The sequence below is a fragment of the Parasteatoda tepidariorum genome, chromosome X1 (genome assembly GCF_043381705.1).
Source record: "Parasteatoda tepidariorum isolate YZ-2023 chromosome X1, CAS_Ptep_4.0, whole genome shotgun sequence".
In the NCBI taxonomy this organism is placed as follows: domain Eukaryota; kingdom Metazoa; phylum Arthropoda; class Arachnida; order Araneae; family Theridiidae; genus Parasteatoda; species Parasteatoda tepidariorum.
Window position 1 is genome coordinate 23,800,188 of NC_092214.1, and position 21,914 is coordinate 23,822,101.

Sequence of the window (21,914 nt, forward strand, 5' to 3'; positions counted from 1 at the left end):
AAATAATTTTTTAACGAACTTATTTTTTAAATTTTGTTCCTATGCTGTTAGGTAAATATTTTGATAAATTTCACTTTTATTTATTTTTTTATTTTTAAACTAAGAAATCTTTTGTTATTTGCGTGATCATTTTTAGAAAATATAACAAAACTTGTGTTTACTTCTTCATTAAGAATTTGAACATTACGATCGAACTTAATAATTCTCTAATTATTTACACATAATAGTACAAGCAAATATTGATTTGTTAAAAAAAGTTTCTTTTTTTAAAAAAAAAATAATATTTTTAACACTTTGTTTTAAGTGTATAATGAATTTCTTAACAAACTTTTTTTCGAACATTTTTTAATTTTAAACTTTGGCTTTTAGTCAATCTAACTTTTATTTTAATTAAAATATATTTTGAAATTTTAAAATCAGCTTTTGTTTAATAACAATATTTTTTTTCATTAAGGGTGTTTTAGGGGTTAACTTAAATTAAGACTGCTTATACCTTATAAACGATAAAGAAGTGCAAATATTTCATTGTGTATCTACACACATTTTTTCAATAAATATTTTAAGTAAGATTTGTACATCTTAGTCAATTTATTTAATATCTGTCTTTAGCAAAACATATATATTTTCAAATTAATAAATTGATTTAAATCAATATGCGTATGAAGTCTTGATAGAAATCTGACTTTCTGTGCCTTAAAGTAAATGAAATTCAAACAGACTATATCGCGATGCAAAACTGACGATATATCACGATATATAATTTCTAATATCGCCCAGTCCTAATTGTGAGCGAAATTCACAAATCAAACAATGGGATAAAACTAGAATATAAAAGCTTAAAACACACAATATTATTATCGAGTATGTTTCCCAAGATCATGCATATATATTATTTATTATATTTCGGCATATTATATTCTCTTCCTTATATTTCTGCATTTAAAATTATTACAAAATTTCTGCATTACACTGTTTCTAACAAAAATAATTACTGTGAATCCATAAAAATGTACTATAAAGTTGAAAATATTGTCTTTTTCAAAAAATTTTTTAATTGAAATAATTATTTTTTTCGAAGTAAAAACTGCATTACAATCATACTCAAATTTTTTTTATATTAAATAAAAAACCTTTTAATTATGAAAAAAATATAACAAATCGAGTTTATCTTTCAGACTTCTAACAACATGCATTGTATCATAGCTTTTAAAATTTTTTATCATAAATTAAGCAACTAGAAAACTAAGAGAAATAACCCTACTTCAGTATTGTTATAAGCATCAGGCCTTGTTTGAAAAAGTTTAGCAATTTGGTTTCCAGTAAATCTCTCAAAAGCACGAGAACCTGTTAACTTTGCCAAAGCTAACGGTCCTCCAACTGCTAATTCTAATTCAGAACATTGAGTACCAGTACTGGAATCCATCCACACAGGCGAATCTCTTAAACTAAAACATCCCTAAATGGAAAAATAGAGCATTTAAGCTTCATGAAATAAATAGTTTATTGCAAGATATTTTCTTAATTTTAAATGATTTGTTTATATAATTGTTGTTTTCTAAAAATATGTAATGAATGCATTTTAGTTCATTATACACTGATTAAAATAATTAAATGCTAAAAAATTTTTTGTAACCCACTGGCTTCAGCAATTTATTTTTAAACTAAATATTTGCATATTGGTTTGCTTTATTTTTTGCATTTCTTTAAAACAAGTAATTTAAATTTGTAATACTTTTCATTTTATATGTGCTTTTATTACTTTTAATTATCTAAATTTTCTAGCAAGTTCAAAATTTACAAAAAATTAATCCTGATCTATTAACTGTAATTATTCCTCTGATTTTCTTACTTGATCTAACTTATCCTCAAGTAAATGTTTTTAAGAAAAGAAATAAATTTTCCTTTCCTAACACTAAACTGCAGAATTTTTATTAAACAGAAATTTTATAATTTTTTACATTATTAAGTTTATTTGATGTAATCAAAATTTTATCTCAAAAAATTTTTCGATTTTGTCTACCTCTTTGAGTAAGCTCATATTTTTCTAGGGCAGGGCCTCTTAAGCATAAAATATGATTTCAGAGCCTATTTACTATCTATAATGTGATTCTCTGCTTATTACTTAAATTTAAATTTTATCCATTTAATTTGGTTTAGTTCAATATAACTCTTGCAAAATTTCAATTAATGATAATATATTTTGTTAATCTTGCTTAGTAGAAAATCTTAATGCAATAGAATATTATTTTTTTGAACTTCTAAAGATGAAAATGCTGCTTCTATTTGAAAAAGTTTAGTTTTGATAGCTTAATAATTTATAGAGTTGAAAATATGATAATAATTATTTATTTATGATAAAAATTTCCCTTCTCTTAATATTTAATTCACATCTCAGGAATTCTTTCAGAAGAAATTAAAGAAACTTTCTTGAAGAAATTAAAAAAACTTTTGGTCACAACTGTAAAACTTGTCCAAAAGTAGTTTCATTTCTATATAACTATTTATTATTTGATCATAAAATTTTGGTATAGAATGGTATGCATTTTTTGTATAATTTTCAATAATAATGCTTTAAATAACAAGACCCGAAATTCAAAGGAAGGGTAATTGGTCAAATAGTTTTTGAGAAATGAAAAATTTCAACTAAAATTTTTTTAAAGGTTTTATAGCTCATATTATTTGACTGGTTAGAATAACACTTACTAAAAAAAACTTAAATAACTTTTTTCTCATTCACACTATGAAAAACTGCCATGTAAGTCATGAACATAAATATAAAAAATATGTAATAAAGTCATACCTGAAGTTGTTCATGCAAGAATTTTTCAGGAGATGTTTTGCTGAGTATCTCTTCAGCTCCCCGCTTCCAGTACACACTTCCATGTTGCTAATTAAATAACAAAAAATAACCAAGAGAGATAAGGCAAGTATGATATATGAGTTTCAATGCATCTTTTAACAGAAGTTTATGTTTTTGATATATAGATGTTTAAGGCACTAAATTATAGGATATTTAATAATAGGAGTAAAAAATAAATTAAGTATAAAAAAATGGAAATACAATTCCAGAAATCATAAATATATGTAAACCATAAAATATTAGAGAAAGATTGAATAAACATAACTTTTACAACCTAGGACAAAAAGTAATCTGCAATGTTATAGAGTTATAAATAAATAACTGTCATGTGATATAACTGTCATGCATCCATTTTTGTTTTTATAATCAATCATTTTACAATCAAATTTATGTATCAAATTGTAATTCAACTTTTAATTAATCACATTTCTTAAGAAAAATGATATTTGCTAAATAAAACTAAAAAGACATGTTAATGATGTTTATCTTTATTTTGATGTTTTATATTTCTACATAGTATTTTTTAAAGAGATTTAATTTATGAATTTTGATGACATTAAATGTTATTGTTACTTGAAGTTTTTCAAGTCTGATTGACTGAAGTGTTTATGAAAAGTAGCAGTAATTTTGTCAAAGAATATTAGTTTGATATGGATAAAGTTATTAAGTAACTGCCGTTGAAATTATAAGCTACACATTGCTAATGGAAACTTTTATAAAGATGCTGGACATCTGAATAAAACTTTTTCCCTTCAAAATAGTATTGGGTATCCATTGTATCCATAGAGAAATTTTGGATTAGATGATAAATTCTAAAAAATTAGAAATTATGCCCATGGGAAAATTGTATGGTTTAAAACATAATACAGTAGAGAACCATTTATCCGTTATCCAGATAACCGGGAAGAATTTTGCTTGGTTTTCCCGCTATTTTAAAGTACTATAACGATTATAAAAAAAAAAATTAAAAAAAGCGGAAATTTGACTCATCCTTAAAGTTGAGTAGAGGGAAAGGGGGGAATTCTTCTCCTCACTTGCCCAGAGGAACTTCAATTCTTCCCATGACCTTGAAGATCATTAGATCCAGAGGGGGCAGGGAGGGGACAAATGTTTTATTTTCTCCTGTGTTTATTTTCTTTTTCTGATAAGCTGCCATCAATCAAACTTAAAGGAGTGGCAAGCTGATTTCGTTTTCTCTTTGATTTACGAGGGGGTGGGGAAAATGCATTGCATAGGCATAGCAATGAATGAGTTAAGGAACTTGAAACATCTGGCTAAGAGTATTGATTTTAAAGGTGAAATGTGAGATTTATTTTAAATCATCCCCTTTAGTTACTCAGTTTTGTTATTTATTATGGTGAATTGTTTTATTATTTCGGATAATGCATTATTTAATCACCAGTTATATTCATCCATTTGACATCAATTAACAAAACAATATTTTTTTGTTGAATAAATTCTGATTTCTTATAAATGCGATATCATTAGCAAGTTTTTCTTGATGTGCAATCACATCTGCTTTCGTTAAAAATAGTCCTTTAATAAAAAAATAAACTAAAAGGAGAAGATTGCTTATTAATTTAAGCATATAATTATTTGTTAATAAAAGCAAGCGATTAATTTATAAAGAAGATAGCAGTTTTTTTCTTTTTCTTTTTTAAAAATTTTGATTCCGTTTTTCTGATTCCACTGCATTTTTTTTTTCTTTTAGGATAAATTTCGTACTCAATAAATTAATTATTTTCATTCATAAATTTTATCATTAAGTTTTTTTTAAATTCCGTTTATCTTATATCCTGTCTCTTCGAGATTTTAATACTTATGTAAGTGCCTTTTTTAAATATCGTTTACGTTCCATAATTTTCAAGTGTTGTTTTTATTTAGATTAATAAGTTTTCTTTTCATCCTCCCCCCGCCAGTATAATTAGGTATGAAATATATTTCGTCTTTTAATTATTGGTTTTGTTTTATTTTAGTTAATTTGGGGATTTTAATTATTATCAAAAAATAAATATGCAAATTTTGTATTTTTTAAACTTGTTTTTCTTGTCTAAATTTGCAAATGTTTTTATCCTTTTAAATGTTATTTTTCTACCATTTTTTTAATTTAGGAGATCTTTTAGTTTTTTCCCTATTTTTAAATATGTGTAACTTTTTCCTTGTTATTTGGGTTTGATTAAAACATCGATTAACGGCACTTTTGACTTATCCAGAAAACCGGGAAATTCAGACATCCGGGATAGCGATGGTCCCGAGCATCCCGGTTAATTGGTTCTCTTCTGTATATACATAACTTCTGAATACCATGTTAAGTGAGTTATTTTTATGTAATTATATTTTGGGAGAGAGACTTTGGGGAAATTTTGACTGAGTAGTTGCAAAACTGTTGTCCAGGCTAAAAAGTTGATATGAATCTGATATTTCTTTTATAAGGAAATGCTTAGCAAATTTAAATAATAGTTTTGTGAAGTCAATATACAGTTAATGTTGTTCTAATGTTTAATAGTTTACGTCTAATAAATCATTCTATATTAAATCTAGAATAATTGAAATAAACTTCAACTATCTTCACAAATAGTAAAATTAGCATTGAATTTACCTGAGCAGCCCCTGATAATGACACCACAGTTGAAAAATCTAATCCTTCGAGTTTTAATCGCTCCAGAAGCATATCTAATGCTTTTACCCACATTATTGTTGGGGCACATACAGACAATTTATCCTCATGAGCTATAACACCACCATGAGTCCTAAAAAGGAAACATTATTATAAATAAAAATTGAAAAATATTCAGGCAAAAAAAAATATCAAAAGCTATATGAAGCAAAAGCGTTTTTTCTTTTTAAATTATGGTGTTTCAAAAAATTTCATGCAACTGACATACTTTTGAAATGTGTTTTTTGTTGTCATTTTAACCAGGAGTGAACAATGATAAAAGTACACATGCTGACAAAAAAATATCTAAGCATGACCTCAACTTAAAGGCACAAAGAATGGTTTAAGAGACTAAACTTAAATATGCTATTTCTCTTGTATCAAAACTTTTAATCACTATCTTGCCTAAATTTTCTAGGCTGCTACTACTGCTATATTATATACAATTAAAAATGTTTATGTTTACTAAAATTTTAAATTATGATTTAACAACTAATAGACATGAGGAATATTAAAACTTTTTAAGTAGAAAAATTTATTACAATTAGGATAAATGCAAGTGAGGTAAATTGCACTATTTTTAAGAGTAAAATTCTTATGCAAAACTAAGACCTTTCTATTAAGAAAAAAATAAAAAAAAATTATTTTTAAATTGCATTCATAAGTCATTAAAAAATGTGAACATGCCAGCTTAATTCTTATAAAAGTATCTATGCCTGCTTATGAGCAGCTGGATTTTTATTCCTTTGTTTTAGAATGCTTGAATTTTATTTAAAAGCTATGCGTTTCTGATAGTCCCATCTTTATCAGTTTGTGAATCACTTATGTTTTCAGCTTAAACTCTAATATTTTTCTTTATAAAATGAATTGAAGCTTCAATATGATCCTTTTAATGTAAATGCAAAGTTACAAAGAATAAAATTACAGTGAAAATAAAAGTACCTGAATTCTGGAAGGTCTAAATCAAAATTTACAGCAGATTGATGTGTAACTTGCAATTCATCATTTACCACTATAGCTTTCAGCTAAAAACAAATTAAAAGTACATCATTCACTCTTTCTTTAAAGTATAATATAAATAGTCACATAAGTTAATAAATTTTTAAGATAACTCTACAGTTTTCTCTATCTCTTTATAGAGCTGGGAAAATTTCCAGTCAGGATGCTGCATCTAAATCCTTGTCACATTTTAATAGTAATTAGGCAACGGCATGCAAGAAACTAAAAAATAACATAGTGCAGTGCCCATTTGATTGTTATAGACAAGGATGCCACACAGTAAAAAATATTTGAAACAATAAGAGTTACAGAGAAGAGGTAATGAATATAGATTGAGAGTATTATAATACAGTAGAACCCGTTTAAGAAGTTTTTCAAGGGAGTGGAAAGAAACGACTTATTAAACGGGAAAACTTANTTTTTTTAAAAAATAACTTCTTGCGCGGGAAAACTTCTTAAAAGGGAACTTTTTAAGCGGGTTCCACTGTATATTAATTAAGTACCATTTAAGGAGAGAAATAAATAAAAAAATAAACAATATAATATATAACTTTTAGACAAGATAAGATCAACTTTACTTTAATAAAAAATTAAAATTATACATACATTATGCATCAGGTATCTTTCAAATAAATTTATTAAAATAATAAACACAAAATGTAAGCATTTTTTTCCATACAGTTAAATAAAAAATTGAAACTTATAATATAGATAGTACATAGCTTTTTTCTCACTAAGAAAATCATTACTCCGTTGCCTGTTTTTCGCATTACAAAAACTTATTGAAGATATTACCTCAACTAAACCAATGGACATGAACGTGTAAAAGGATATATATATTATCTTTCTATTTCTTTTAAAAGAGTTTTTATTTGCCTGTGTATTAATGAAGAATAAGGTTAAATTAACTATTTTAACAACAGTGTTCATTTCGGAAATGAAGCAGAGTGACTAAATTTTAGCAAGTAAATTCTCCATATATTATATCATGGAAGTTTAATACTATGATTTTTAAATTTGACAAATCTTCTTTCCTTGCTAACCATTACATCAGTAGTTATATAAAATAATTTATCTTATATTAATACTAGTTTCCTTTTCTAAATACTTTATAAATGAAGTAAGAATATCCTATACCTTAGTTGTCCAAGTCAGAGTCTGCATAATTCTTCATTAACTTGATCTTCATTGCCATCTCTAGCAATTATTTCAAGGTGTACAACATCATTTATAATCGGATATACAGGGACTGCTAATTTTATAACTTTCCATTTTTCTTTGAAATTCTTAAAAGTGGGCAGGTATTTAGTTTAAAAATGTCTTGATACACTTGATATGCAACATACATATATCTCCTAAAGAAGACACATTGGTCCAAAAGTTTTGAAAACTGCCAACATATATTATTCTTTTGTTAAGATACTATTTGATTAAATAAGCCAAAATAATTAGAGAAAAAAAAATACAAGCTTTCAAAATAAAACTCAGAGCATGTCATTAATTAAAAATAACCTGCGGGGAGAAAAAATGCCTGAGGTGACAGCTTATTTATCTTATAACTTTGCAAAATGGTGATGAAAACCAAAAAATGTTACCGCATACCAAATTTTGTAGCTTCAATAAATATTAAACATCTTGAAATCTCTATGAATGCATGAAGAGCGACAGGATCACCTATTCTTAACCTAGGAGGTCTTGGTGTTATCTATGGTCAAAAGAATTTTGAAATATAAATTACTTACCATTAAAGAATTTAAAGTGTATACTTATTGTACCGAGATTCAGAAATCAGAGTTTCCTGTATAATCATAACCATTCAAGAGGTACAATGTATTCATTGATCATATTTTTCTTCTTTGAAAATTTCATTCACTCTTTTTGGTGTTGAAAGGGGTGATTTATTTTGGAGTTAAAATGCATGGTATAATTAGCATTCTTCTTGATTTTAGTTCCGCTTAGTTCTCTGAACATATGTTATTTAGAGAAAGTGGCTACTCATAATCAGTGTACCACTAAGAGCAGAAATTAAAAATTTTAAAGGTAAATAATTATTCGCAATTAATAAGGTTTAAAAAAAGCACTTTGTTTGTAAAAGTGATTTAATTTTAAAAAAAGTGATTTATTTTCCTTAATTTTATGTAGTCATGAAACAGCACTCTCACGTTATAACGTCCAGTTTTGCTTGGACTACTGGGGTCACTATATTGAGAGTCAACTGTATACAAATATTTTTACAAATTAAGTTTATTTAAATTTTAAACGGTATTATGAACGAAGNAACTATTGTTTACAAAAGTGATTTAATTTTTTTTATGATTTAATTTTAAAAAAAGTGATTTAATTTTTAAGGGAGAAGCATAAAGTTTTCTTATTTCATGACAACCTTCTTGTGAAGCAAAATTAAAAATCTACAAAAAGCACTGAATTACAGACTTAATTCAATACACAATAATAAAAGATATAATTTGAAAAAAAATTTAAAGTATTTTTAACTTCTAATGTGTTATAATAAATACTTGTACTTTATTGACATAAGAAACTGCATATTAATCAGTAAAGTGTAGCATATTTTTGCCAAAATAAGTCAAGTATTTATGAAATATAAGTAAATATTTTCCTTAATTTTATGTAGTCATGAAACAGCAATCTCATGTTATAACGTCCAGTTTTGCTTGGACTACTGGGGTCACTATATTGAGAGTCAACTGTATACAAATATTTTTACAAATTAAGTTTATTTAAATTTTAAACGGTATTATGAACGAAGTTTGAAATCCATTTGGCGCCTTGGTGATTGTAACTGGCGTGACAGATTACGATACAGAAATAACAGCAATGTAATAGTCAACGAAGTGAATATTAGTAGGTTAACAGCAGAGAACAACAAAGCAGTAAAAGTACTTCCTTCAGTACATTTTATATTAAGACAGCACTAAGAATTTAAGAAACACATTATAGTAAGGATAAAGCAGAAATGCAAGAACAATACATAGAAATTTAAGGAATAATGCATTTAAAAATTATAATCAAGAACTTTGAATACAATAAATGAAACTTAAAATTTTTAATTTCTTAAAGATGATACATAAAAAATAATACCTGCTGAGTACTGAAATCAAGTCCCAGGTAAGATTTAGCTTCGTCCATCATAATTAAGAATTTTAAAAATATTTTTTTATCATAACAAAACGATAAGAAATACCCCAGACTTCACATGTAGTTTCTTGAGTCAGAGGTTAACAACCTGTTAACGAAACCCCAAGACAGATCCAAAACAAATCCAGACGACATCAGGTTGCCATTAATCAAATCGCGGAGAAACAAATCAACGAGTTTATTCAGTATTTATAAAATGTAATATAAAATGGCACTGATTTCAACTGATTCAGTTGATTATCTACGCTCAGTTGAAACCATTCGGGTTACAATTTCGTTAGCCAACGCTTGACCCGCCATCTAGTGAGTTTTATGATTAAGACCAAAGGGGAGTAGGAGAAAATGCATCTCTTCTTGTCTGTATGATTGACATGAAAAAGCCTGCTCGTGATGATACTGTCATCTAGTGACAATTATTAAATATAAGATGCTTTTTTTTCTTCAAAGAGTATATGGCTGGGATAGCCTGACTGGTAGGGCGTTAGGAGTCCCGCAGTGGACTGATCGTTAAGACACGGTTCTCAGCAGATCACCNATGGCACTGATTTCAACTGATTCAGTTGATTATCTACGCTCAGTTGAAACCATTCGGGTTACAATTTCGTTAGTCAACGCTTGACCCGCCATCTAGTGAGTTTTATGATTAAGACCAAAGGGGAGTAGGAGAAAATGCATCTCTTCTACCAGTGTAACCGGTTACACCGGTGCGAATATTGGAACGTGCCCTTGTCTGTATGATTGACATGAAAAAGCCTGCTCGTGATGATACTGTCATCTAGTGACAATTATTAAATATAAGATTCTTTTTTTTTCTTCAAAGAGTATATGGCTGGGATAGCCTGAGTGGTAGGGCGTTAGGACCGTGTCCGAGAAATCGTAAGTTCGATTATCCCGTCGGCCGATGACTCCCCGTGTACGAAATGGTGACTGATACACTCTAAATCTGTTAGGGTCAGTAAGTCTTCCAAGTTCCCAGAATAAATCAAAATTTCTGGGGGTACTGGATCGGAGATTGCATCGTGCTATGGTTCTGGTTCAGGTCAAAATTACATTCTAAGGATAAATGGATGGTGTGTTATTATGTCCTTCCTGTAAAACAGGATATAACATATGCATGTAGTCTCCGGATCATTCTGAGGATCGTTTACAGACCATCAACTATAGCCTATTGTGCAACTCTACTGCGACGTAAATAAAAGTAGTGAACCGTACCTTTAAAGAGTATCGAACGTAAAAATTACCTTTTTTGTAACTCTATCATCATTGAAATGGTTTTTTTTTATAAGAGAGAGAGAGAGAGAGAGAAAGAAGGGAAAAAGGAACAGAATATTAAAGGAAAATCTCATTTTTTTTTAATTAGAAATTTCAAAATAAATTCTTTATTTGAGATAAGAGAAATAAGTTTTACTTACTCTTCTTTTCGTAAGTATCTACCACCATTTTTTACAAAGCAAATATGGGAGAGAAAATTTTATACTTTAATTTTAAAAAATGCCTGGAAAAACAAAAATATTTCAATAGTAATAATTTTGAAATTCATCAATTGAATATCGTCTCATTATAATTCGCATTCAAATGTGTTATATTACTCTGATTTAGGTAAAATATTGAAACCTATTATTACAAAGCAAAACTGTGAATAATACATATTTATAAAAAATTCGTTCATTAATAAAATAATTAATTAAAACTGGATTCCTTTGACTAAAAAATAAATGAATAAAAGTAAAACATAACATGATGGATAAATTATGAAATGCAATTGGATACAATACGATTGTTTTACTAGGATAAGTCATTATTAAATTTTATTAAATTTGTTTTTATGAAATTATTTTTCATTTTATTAAATTACGAAAATAAACAGCAGTTGTAAATTCAAAATTAAATTACATCATAAGTACTGAATAATATACGTAAAAAAATGTTTGATTTAAAATTATTCTATGATATTTGTTATAAAAATTTAAATTAAATGCATTTTTTCAAATATATTACTAAGTAAATTTTCAATGAAAAATTTAAATAAATGTATAAACATGAAATAGGTGTGTAATACTTGAGTTATAAGTTTGAAATATTCTTTAAAAGATAGTGTGAAATAAATGGTCCCGTGTACCACTAGTGATTGAATCCCCAGCCTCTAGGTTTGTAGGCTCGATTTTTATCAACTTTAAATTCCTCGTACAATAAAAAAATGACAAATAAATAAAATAGAACTTGACATGGTATTTTTAAAAAGTATTGATAATATACCCATTAGAATATTTAGTTCTTACGTTATTTAAATGTTTGTTGAATGAAGAAATTAGGCAGTGGGAGTCTTTGATAGCCTTGCTAAATGTTGAAAAATTTCGCGATAATCGAGACTTGTCTTGTTTCTAGCGCCACCATCGGAGTGTAGCAATCATCTATCAAATTAAGAAACCAAACGGAAGTGAGTTGTTCGTCTTGTATCACATGTCTCTGCCGAAGATGGAGCGTTGTCACTTGATTCTATGTATTTTCGGTTAGAAAGCCACTGCTGGCTTATTTTTGCTTAATTTATGGAACAGCTTTTAAAAAAAATAATTATTCTGGGCTTATCAGTCTACTTCAATTATTAAAGAAAAGGACTTTGGAGAAATAAGCAGCAGGAGGGTACTACTTGGTGCTGTCTCTCCTATTGTGCTATCTGTCCTCCTCTACTTGACGAAGGTTTATAAGCTTATTTTGAGCACACAAGCCTGAAAATTTATATAATTGCAATAACCAATAAGCAGCAGGAAAATGATGTTTTATTACTATATTTTGTTTTTAATTATATAAACAGCTGCTTTTAACAGAATTGCTTTCGTAAGTAAATCCTGTTAGTTTTAGACTAAATTAATATGTTTCAGTTAATTTTTTTTATCCTTTTTTTGCTTTGAAAATTAAAAACTGCTCGATCCAAAATTTCTAAAAAAGAAAACTACTCCCAAATAAATTGTATGAAATTATTTGTTGTTGTTATTTTACGTCGCACTAGAGCTGCACAAATGGAAACATCCCGGAGGATGATCCGAAGACATGCCATCACAATTTTGATCCTCTGCAGAGGGGGTGGCGCCTCCGTTTCGGTAGCCAGACGACCTGCACGCGAAGTCGAGCACTTTACGGTAGCATAGTTTAACGAGGACCAATACCGCACACCCTCGGTCCCTACGCAGACTTATCCAAGTGGTCACCCACCCGCACACTGACTTCCACACCCGCCAGTGATGCTTGACTTCGGTGATCTGCTGGGAACCGTGTCTTAACGATCAGTCCACTGTGGGACTTATGAAACTATGGAATTAGATTTTTTCCAGCCAAAAACTACATTGGGCTCTTTTAATTAGATCTTATTATGATTTCCTATTGATCACAATTTTATGATTTGTAAATTCTTTTCTTATTTTGTTTATCGGGGATATTTCCAAATCTATCACGTCAACTACAATCGCCAAGACGGCAAATGGATTTTAAACTTACAAATAAAAAAACAAAAAACTTCTATAGGTCTGCCTGGTGGTTTCTACGTGGGAGATATTCCCGTATCGTGATCTTGGCGCCAACTACAATCGCCAAGGTGCCAAATGGATTTTAAACTTGAGAATTTTTTTAAAAAAAGAACATTTAGATGTTTTCCTGGGGGTGGTTGCGAATTATACCTTTCGAGTTGGTCCCTTTCTGTGATGTTTCTGTTTAGTTTCTCGCTGGCCACTGCCCGGAAGTTGCCCAGACATGGCGATTATTCTACTACAGATCACGAAACGGAAATACATGGTCATATGTTATATTTAAAGTAATTCAAATAGTGACCCTTTCAGACATAATAGAGCAAAAACTGGCCTAATTATTTTTAACAGTATTGTAAATTAGTTAAATTATAATAGGTTTTACTTCTTAAACTTAACTATGCAGATTTTAGGGCTGCCAATTTTCCTAGATTTTTCAGAAAATATAGAGTCCTGGTAGTATTAAATTTATTTGTATCTATACCTTCCACTATTTATTAAGAGTCAAATCCGACATTTTTACTTTGGAAAGTAGACTTCATAACTGTTAGTAATACNCTCCTTTAATTAGATCTTATTATGATTTCCTATTGACCACAATTTTATGATTTGTAAATTCTTTTCTTATTTTGTTTATCGGGGATATTTCAAAATTGTGATCTATCACGTTAACTACAATCGCCAAGACGGCAAATGGATTTTAAAGTTACAAATAAAAAAACAAAAAACTTCTATAGGTCTGCCTGGTGGTTTCTACTTGGGAGATATTCCCGTATCGTGATCTGGGCGCCAACTACAATCGCCAAGGTGCCAAATGGATTTTAAACTTGAGAATTTTTCAAAAAAAAAGAACATGTAGATGTTTCCCGGGGGTGGTTGCGAGTTATACCTTTCGAGTTGGTCTCTTTCTATGGTGTTATTTTTAGTTTCTCGCTGTCCGCTGTCCGGAAGTTACCAAGACTTGGCGTTGGCGATTGATCTGCCACAGATCACGATACGGAAGTCTCATCTAATTTGAAAATATATTAATTTCTGATTTAAATATTAATTTGCAACCCTTAGTTGTTAAGCTTAATTAAAAAAAAAAGATTTTAAAAATATGTATAAGAGATTGTTAATATAGAACACCTTGTATCTACATGTATATGATCACAAGTTATTGTCTTGAAATAATTGCTGATTTTATCATAATGAAAATCTAACTATACATATTTGTTAAAGAATTTAACATTTTATTAAAAAACTTCACATCGAAATAGTTTCCTCATAATAATATATTTATTACACTGCCATGCAATTGAAAAAACGACGTAAATGCTTCACAATAGATTTCAAGCAAAGCAGCTTGTTAACTATCTTCTTCCATTGCCTTCCAATAGAATTTCAGAAAATTGATTAAAAAAATAATTTTTGATTTTTTTTTGCGTTGTAATACGTAGCTTATCAACACAAAAATACCAAATATATAAAAATATTTAGTTTGAATTTTTTGTCAGTTATGCCGATTTTTCTATTGCACGGCAGAGCAGGACATCAATATATTTACACACACTGATTCAAACTGGTAGAGAAAGTTCTATTTTTAGAATGGGTTCCAACATGCTCAGCTAAACTTGATCTTCTGGAGTTCATACTATCACTTCTAGTTTTCCGAGGAATGCTTGTTAAATGGAGGTTCTTAAACCACTCAGTTTCATTGAAATCATTTGTATTTCTATCGTTATTCTAAAAATAAAATGAAGTAAAAAATATTGTGTAAAATAAAGTAAAAAATATTGTGTAATATTTAAGTTGGTTTTCTGTAATTTAGTTGCAAACAGAATCAATCATATACAAGCTCTCATGCAGTTATTTCTTAGAAAAATACAGTTGAATTTGAACAATCTAAGAACACCACTTGCATGAAAAATAAAAAAATAGAAAAACTTTAATGACTTCTTAAAAAAAAATCAACTGATAAACTATACGCCATGTTATAACAAATGTTTTCTTATTCATAATATTTCTTGCAACCGTGGGACCAGAGGGGTAATAGGAATGTTTTCTTTTCTTTCGCACTGTCTCATGCTACCTGGAAATTAATATCTTCCACCAAATCTAGGCCCCTTCTAGAATTTTTTTTATTAAAACAATCAATCTTGTAATAGCTGACCTGCCCTTAAATGGGGGAATGGTATAGTTTTAATTCCGCTTTAATATTTTCCAAAAGAAATGTTTTTTTTAAATGGATTTCACAGTTCTCAATTCACCATGTGCGGTAAATATAGTTTTGAAATTAGTTAAACAAATTATCTTTTATCATCTAGAACATGTTTGTCTAAAGTGCGGCCCAAAAGCTTTTGAAATGCGAATTATGAAAATATTTAAGTTTACTCATTTTTATTAAACAAATAAATGTTTTCAACATTTTTCATATATAATCGATTCGTTGACACTTATTTTCTAAAAAAAAATTAAATAATAAACATCTTAGAGCTCAACGGAAAGGTTCTGGTTTACGTTTATTAATTTTTAAATATGAAAACCAGAACCTGAACATAAACCGGGGAAGGATTTTTTCTCGAAAATACAAGTTAGAACTTGAGATTTTAACGGCGAAATTTTTGAAGAATTACAATATTTGTTTGCAGTATATTGCATTGTATTTCAATTTCCTAATTCTTGTATCAATTTCTTAAAATAGGTATGAATACATAGTCATTATATGTTCCACACAATAACAGCTTTTGAAAGAAAGTTGAAATTTTGACACAATCAAATAAAAGTAAAAGATTTGACACATTTCAATACTTTTAGCTCGACAGAAACCTGTGAGTTGCATTAAATATGCTGCGTTAATTTTTTATTTAATTCAAGAGTTTGAAAGTAAATTTCAAGATTTTTGAAAAAAATGACGAGTATTTCAACATATTTTCGAACCCATTTTCTCTAGAAATAAATAAATTACTTTTAAATCTTCAAATGAAATGCATTGAACTGCAAAGTGACATTCAAATGAAAGAAAAATTTGGGAATGTTCTTTTACTGGAGTTTTATTAAGATTACCTACCCCGCTATAAATATTCTAATTTTCACAATCATGGGGGGCTTTATTAATGTCTTCAGCTTTTGGCAGTATATTTGTGAGCAATTATTTTCAAGAATGAAGCATACAAAGAACAGAAATGGGTCAAAGATCACTGACAAATATCTTGAAAATGCACTAAGAATTGGAACCTCTCCTGTTGAACCCCGATTTCGATTTGCTTGTTCAACAAAAGCAAATTCATTCATCTCATTAATTTAAAATTTCCCCATATTTTTGAAATCTAACCTAAATGAAACGAAACTTTCGCAAATTTAAAATAAATATGTACCAATACATATCTAATTCAAATTAAGAAAAATTAATTATAAAATGTTTATTTATTTTAATCAAACCACATAGAGTTAATTTAAATTTCAATTTGTTGAAAAAATAATGTATGAGTTGCCCAGCAAATTTGTTTTCTTTGCAATGTGGCCCTCAAACGGTCATGCATTTAGATGAATTTAGAATTTTTTTTTCAATAAAAGTAAAATGTGTGTTTTCTTTTTTTTTTTTCTCAATAGATTAACCAACAGATTCTATAATAACAGGGAACTTCTGCTTAAGTGGTATTTTTTCCCTTCCTTGCAGACTAGACTGCTAATTTATGGGTATAATTGATGAAAATACATACCTTTTCCCTTGTAAGATTATTTTCTGGAATGTTCTGCCTGCTACATTCAAATATTACTCTATAATAAGGATGTTGACAGGGTACGGATTTGCACAAAACTTCAGGCTGTAGACTTTCAGCTATCACTATGGAATTTTTGAGTGTTGGTTTCTTTCTTCTGCTGCATAACAACCCTCCAACTACAATGAACGCTACCACAGATATTGAGCAAACAGCAATCAAAATACTTTCCATTAGATTTGGTCTAAAGGGGAAAATGAATATATAAAATTTTATAACACTTTAACCCTTTCAAACTTTTAAATGCAATTCATGTTGAATTTGAATGTCTAAAATACTATAGAAATCTAATGAAAAATTTCATTTATCAAAACTACGGCTTAATCAAACTCGGATTTAACGTTAATTGTGAATACTGATTTTCCACTTTTAACGTTTTTTTTCCTTTATCAATAATTAAAAGTTCCGGTATTTAGAGTGTCCATTAGTGTTGTTTTCCAGAAATACCGACATTCCGAGTCATTTTTAACGAATATTTACGAAAATTTAGCAGAAAAATATGAGTACAAAAGTGAAATTATTCCTCAATTAGTGTCAGTGGCGTAAATAGCATCCTCGCGGTGCGTGGGAGGTGCATGATGTTTGAGGGGGCACACTCCAGAAAAAATAACACTACGAATTATAATAAGAAACAATTTTTTCAATAATAAGATATTTTTTTAATTCACTTTACCAATAATAATAACCCCTAACTAAACTGAATATAATTATTGTACAATAGTGAGTTATTTTCTTGTTTTATTAAGATAAATTTCATTCAAGTCGGTAAATGAAATGCTATGTTTCAATTTAGTACCTTTTCTAAATTCCGTCGTACCATCGCAATTAGGATTTTCATTATTAATTCAAATTAAAATATAAAAATTTATATTAATTAAAATAAAAGTAATGATTATAAATTCCCGATTGTCTTTTCATAGTACTTTTGTTTCATATTATACTTTTAAAAATAATATATTTTTTTTTGTTTCATATTAGTTAACAGCAGAAAGACTGAAAGGGCCAGTTAGGCCCTTTCCAGATTGCTTTTGTGTAGATCAATTAGACATCCAAAATCTTAAAATGTTATTATAATTAATTTAATACAAACATATTATAGACTTGATCATTGAAACTATTGGGTATTTTATCTGATTTGATTAACTAAAATATTTTATTAAACGGAACACTGGTTTTTCAATTATACGTATGCGTTAATTTCTCAGATAATTGAGTTTCCTTTTCTCTTTAAATGACAATTGAAGCTATGTTGCAATACTCTTGTTTATTTTTTCTTAATGAATCTTGGGTACCTTATGCCTTCTAAAGGGTACCTTTATACCCTAACCTATCTATGTGGTATCTACCTAAATACTTTAGGGGCCACTCTGACCACTGTCGGGAATCTTATACTATTCAAGATATAAGGTTCTATTTTTATATATACGTTTCTGAAAGGGTAACACATGAATGATTAAATAATTATTTAAATCGTATCAAATTATGAAAAGCCAGAAACTCTCAATAATCTCAGTAAGTTATTTTTCGAATTACAGAGCAACAAAAAATAAGAGGGGCTCCGCCTTTCTAGTGTTAAGTCTAAGAAAGGGCGCACCTATGTACAGACAGAAAATTATCTTCCAATGACATGAAATGCAGAGAGAGAAATTGATGCCTTAGAAATGATCGATTTTTTTAATTAAAATAATTTACAGTTTTCTTGATTTACTAAATAAATTATGCAAGTTTCAGACTGTATTTAGGTATTAAACAAAATATTATTAAATATGAAAGCATTTAAAGTTTATTTTTCGTTTCCCTGATACAGAGACTTTCCGTTATTTACGACGTTTCTTGTCCAGTCCGACGAGTTTCGTTAAATCGAGGCTCTACAGCAATTGAATGACTCACTTTCGATTAACTGCATAAAACATTTATTATAGTATAAATAAAAATAAATCAATTCTTCTGTAACAAATTACTCAATTGTTAAAATTCTTTTTCTTTTAGTGGCACTTATGATGCATATTAAAGTTTATTTTGAACACATTCAACTAAAATTCAATCATGTCCATTAAAATTTAAAAAAATTCAGAAAGTGGACTTGGAAAGTGAAACATTCAATTAATTATTACAATCACACTAAATGTATCGAAGTCTTAACAAAAACGGTTAATAATTAAGTTTAAGTTATACTTACATACTCTGTTAATTCTTCAAAATGTTTTATATGTAAAATTTAGTAACTTAAGAATCAAAAATTAATTAACTCCAGGATTAATTCATTAATTATTGTCTCATGATCGTAAATATTGGTGATGCCATGCTTTCGGGCTTAAGACAAATAAGAGGCCTGTAAAAGATCATTTAAATAATTGTTTATAAAAATTCAACAAAAATAAAATTTTAAAGAGGAAAAACTTTTTTAATTCAAATTCTGTAAATATTTTTATAATTTGTATAAGAGTTTTGTTGGTACATTGTTGGGTACATGCAGCTCACGTTAGCGGTTATTAAATTTCGGAAATTAATTTTATTATTAACTGTGATTTAAATGGTAAAAATAAATATTTGACTAATTCTCACTATTGTTTCAACGGCTTCCTTAAAAACTCAATAAATACTGTTTCTATGTGTCTCCACCCAACTAAAGAACTGATTATAAATGTGTTGTTCATTATTATTATTATTATTATTTAATTACAAATCTGTATGCTTTAAAAAAGTTAGAAAAAGAAATAAGTGGATATTTTTAGAAACTTTTTCTTAGATATAGTGAAAAAGCACTCACTTTAAGAGTCGCAAATTGATATTTAAACAAGAAGAAACCAAAACCACTTTCAAAATTTGGAAAATCAATATTGAGTAAAGTGGGATGAAAAACATGCAAGACCAGTTTAATTGTCAGATGAAACTTGAAGGTGTTTCTAATCATAACATTTTATCTCATCTTAGTTTCCCCAGTATTCAAACAAGTTTTATTTCTTCGAGTGCTGTTAATATATTTAATTTTTTCTCGCTTAAGTTTTAACTTGCGACTTCTAGAGTGCAGTTTTTTTACTTTATTTTTGACAACATATTTTAAATATGCAATAAATGTGGTGATTAACGAACACCCTGTTAATAGTTAGGTTGAGAAAATAAATTTTGTTATTACTGAAATTTTTTTTATTGATAATTAACTGAGCCGATTTGCTGAATAGCTGTAAATAAATATTTAATATTTCATATTTTTTCATCAATTTTTTATCTAAAGCTTTTTTAAATAATAAAAAAAAATAATTAAATAAAATGGAAATTACTCTGGGATCTTTGATGTCCGCATGATAAATATATATTTTGTCGAAAGCTTTGAAACTTTAATTGATTTTTTTTAATATTATGAGCATTATCAGTAAAAATTTTAGAGTACAATTATATATCAAGTTAGGAAAAATTATTGGAAAAAAATAGAATTTCAAAGAATTATATTTTAGTTATTAGGAAACTGAAAATATAACTTTCTGAATCATAAAACCTAAAATATTTGTCTTAAAATCGTTTTCCAAAAATAAAAAATTCTACCCTGTTATATTTTATAGTTGGGTTAAATACTTTAAATTGCATTATAAAACATAATATATGAAGCATAATATATAAATATATTATATATAAATAATAAAAATACATGTTTTAGTGTGACTAAATACCACATTCTGCAAATTGACGTCATGTTTGTTACCCCACTAAGAAATTCGTTTATTTCGAATGTTCTATGTTTGATTGATGACACTAAAGCTTTTCAGAGCTTTTTTACTATGTCATGTCTTTTACCAAAATTAGTGATATATATTAAAAAATATATTTATTTATTCTGCTGAATGATTTTAATTTTTAGCCGAAATCAAATAAAATTTTAAATTTTTTTTAGAATTATTTAGTTTACGGAATTTTCGTTCGTTAAAATGTCAAGTCTCTTACTCTATCTGGTCACAGACATTACGAACTTGTTAACAGACGATATTGTTTTACAAGGTTTTCAATTTACGTCCTATTAAGTACAAATATTAAAGTTATATATGAAGTATCTTTGTTTAATGTACTTTGTCTAATAACTATCTTTATCTGGAATTAGTAAATACAAAATCACTGCAACATACTTAAAAATTTTCATAGTATCAAGTAAAATCGTGTCAGCTAAAAATAATTGACAAAAAAGCGGGAAAGAAAAGAACTATATAAAAGCATTTAAATAGTATTTAAGTAGCATAGTGTGAAAAAAAAAAGATAGAAACGAAGCCCCCTGAATAACTTTTGATCGAATGATCAGATTTTCGTTAATACTCAATCTCAATGGTTCGAAGGGCTAAGCTTAAACATACTAATAACCTTAATACGTAAAACGTAAGTCAGATGAGCTAGCTATCGAAAAATAATAAATCATTTTTTTTTTACATAAATAATGCAAATATGTAAAAATCTAAATAAAATAAAAATTCGGAAAATTAATATAACTTAGTTCAGTCAATTAATAAAATTTCAGACTTATAAACTTTAAAATGTTAAGTAAGGAGGTGCATAGTTTATTTTTAGGATAATTAATATATAAAAAGATATACCTTGATTTGTCAGATCAGATTCTCACATTCTTCAGAATAACTTCCTAATCATTTCACAACACAAATGATGCGAAATTTCGACATCTGCGCTCTTACCTAGCAGCTGTTTAAATAATACTAACCACGTGATGTGATAAAAGAATAATTCCTTACGATTTTTTTGTATTTTGTTTGAGCGGAGTAGTTTGTGAATCAGTAATACTTTACATACTCACACTACTTGAGGTCAATACTTCACAGGAATGTCTTTTTTTACTGCTTATTATTCAAAATTGAGTCAGAGCAATTTTAAATAAAAATGCACTCTATGGATACCAAATAGTACAGCAAATTTACTGTCTACCTTTGTCTTTGTGTCAGAAAATTCGAAAACTCGCAAATTTTACA

At 28.0% G+C, this 21,914-nt stretch overlaps 2 protein-coding genes across 3 annotated transcripts in view; both read right to left on the reverse strand.

Annotated features, from left to right (window-relative positions):
* Positions 1-9,829, reverse strand: part of LOC107447906 (xylulose kinase) — a 30,989-nt gene extending 21,160 nt beyond the window's left edge. The window contains exons 1-5 of one of the 2 annotated variants that reach the window (XM_043043916.2): positions 9,615-9,829; positions 6,459-6,541; positions 5,460-5,610; positions 2,801-2,887; positions 1,262-1,456 (exon numbers count right to left, since the gene is read on the reverse strand). In XM_043043916.2, coding sequence (XP_042899850.1) covers positions 1,262-1,456; positions 2,801-2,887; positions 5,460-5,610; positions 6,459-6,541; positions 9,615-9,665 — 567 coding nt within the window. In that variant the 5' untranslated portion in view covers positions 9,666-9,829. Of the gene's footprint in view, positions 1-1,261; positions 1,457-2,800; positions 2,888-5,459; positions 5,611-6,458; positions 6,542-8,117; positions 8,169-9,614 lie in introns of those variants that run through there. The other variant, XM_071187245.1, reaches the window with a different exon arrangement.
* Positions 9,830-14,400: 4,571 nt separating this feature from the next.
* Positions 14,401-21,672, reverse strand: LOC107447907 (uncharacterized). The gene is made up of 4 exons (XM_071187529.1): positions 21,528-21,672; positions 19,130-19,282; positions 16,891-17,134; positions 14,401-14,914 (listed from the first exon to the last, which is right to left on the reverse strand). Exons 3-4 carry the CDS (start codon positions 17,122-17,124, stop codon positions 14,732-14,734), a joined length of 417 nt encoding a protein of 138 aa, XP_071043630.1. The 5' UTR covers positions 17,125-17,134; positions 19,130-19,282; positions 21,528-21,672; the 3' UTR covers positions 14,401-14,731.
* Between the last annotated feature and the right edge of the window lie 242 nt (positions 21,673-21,914).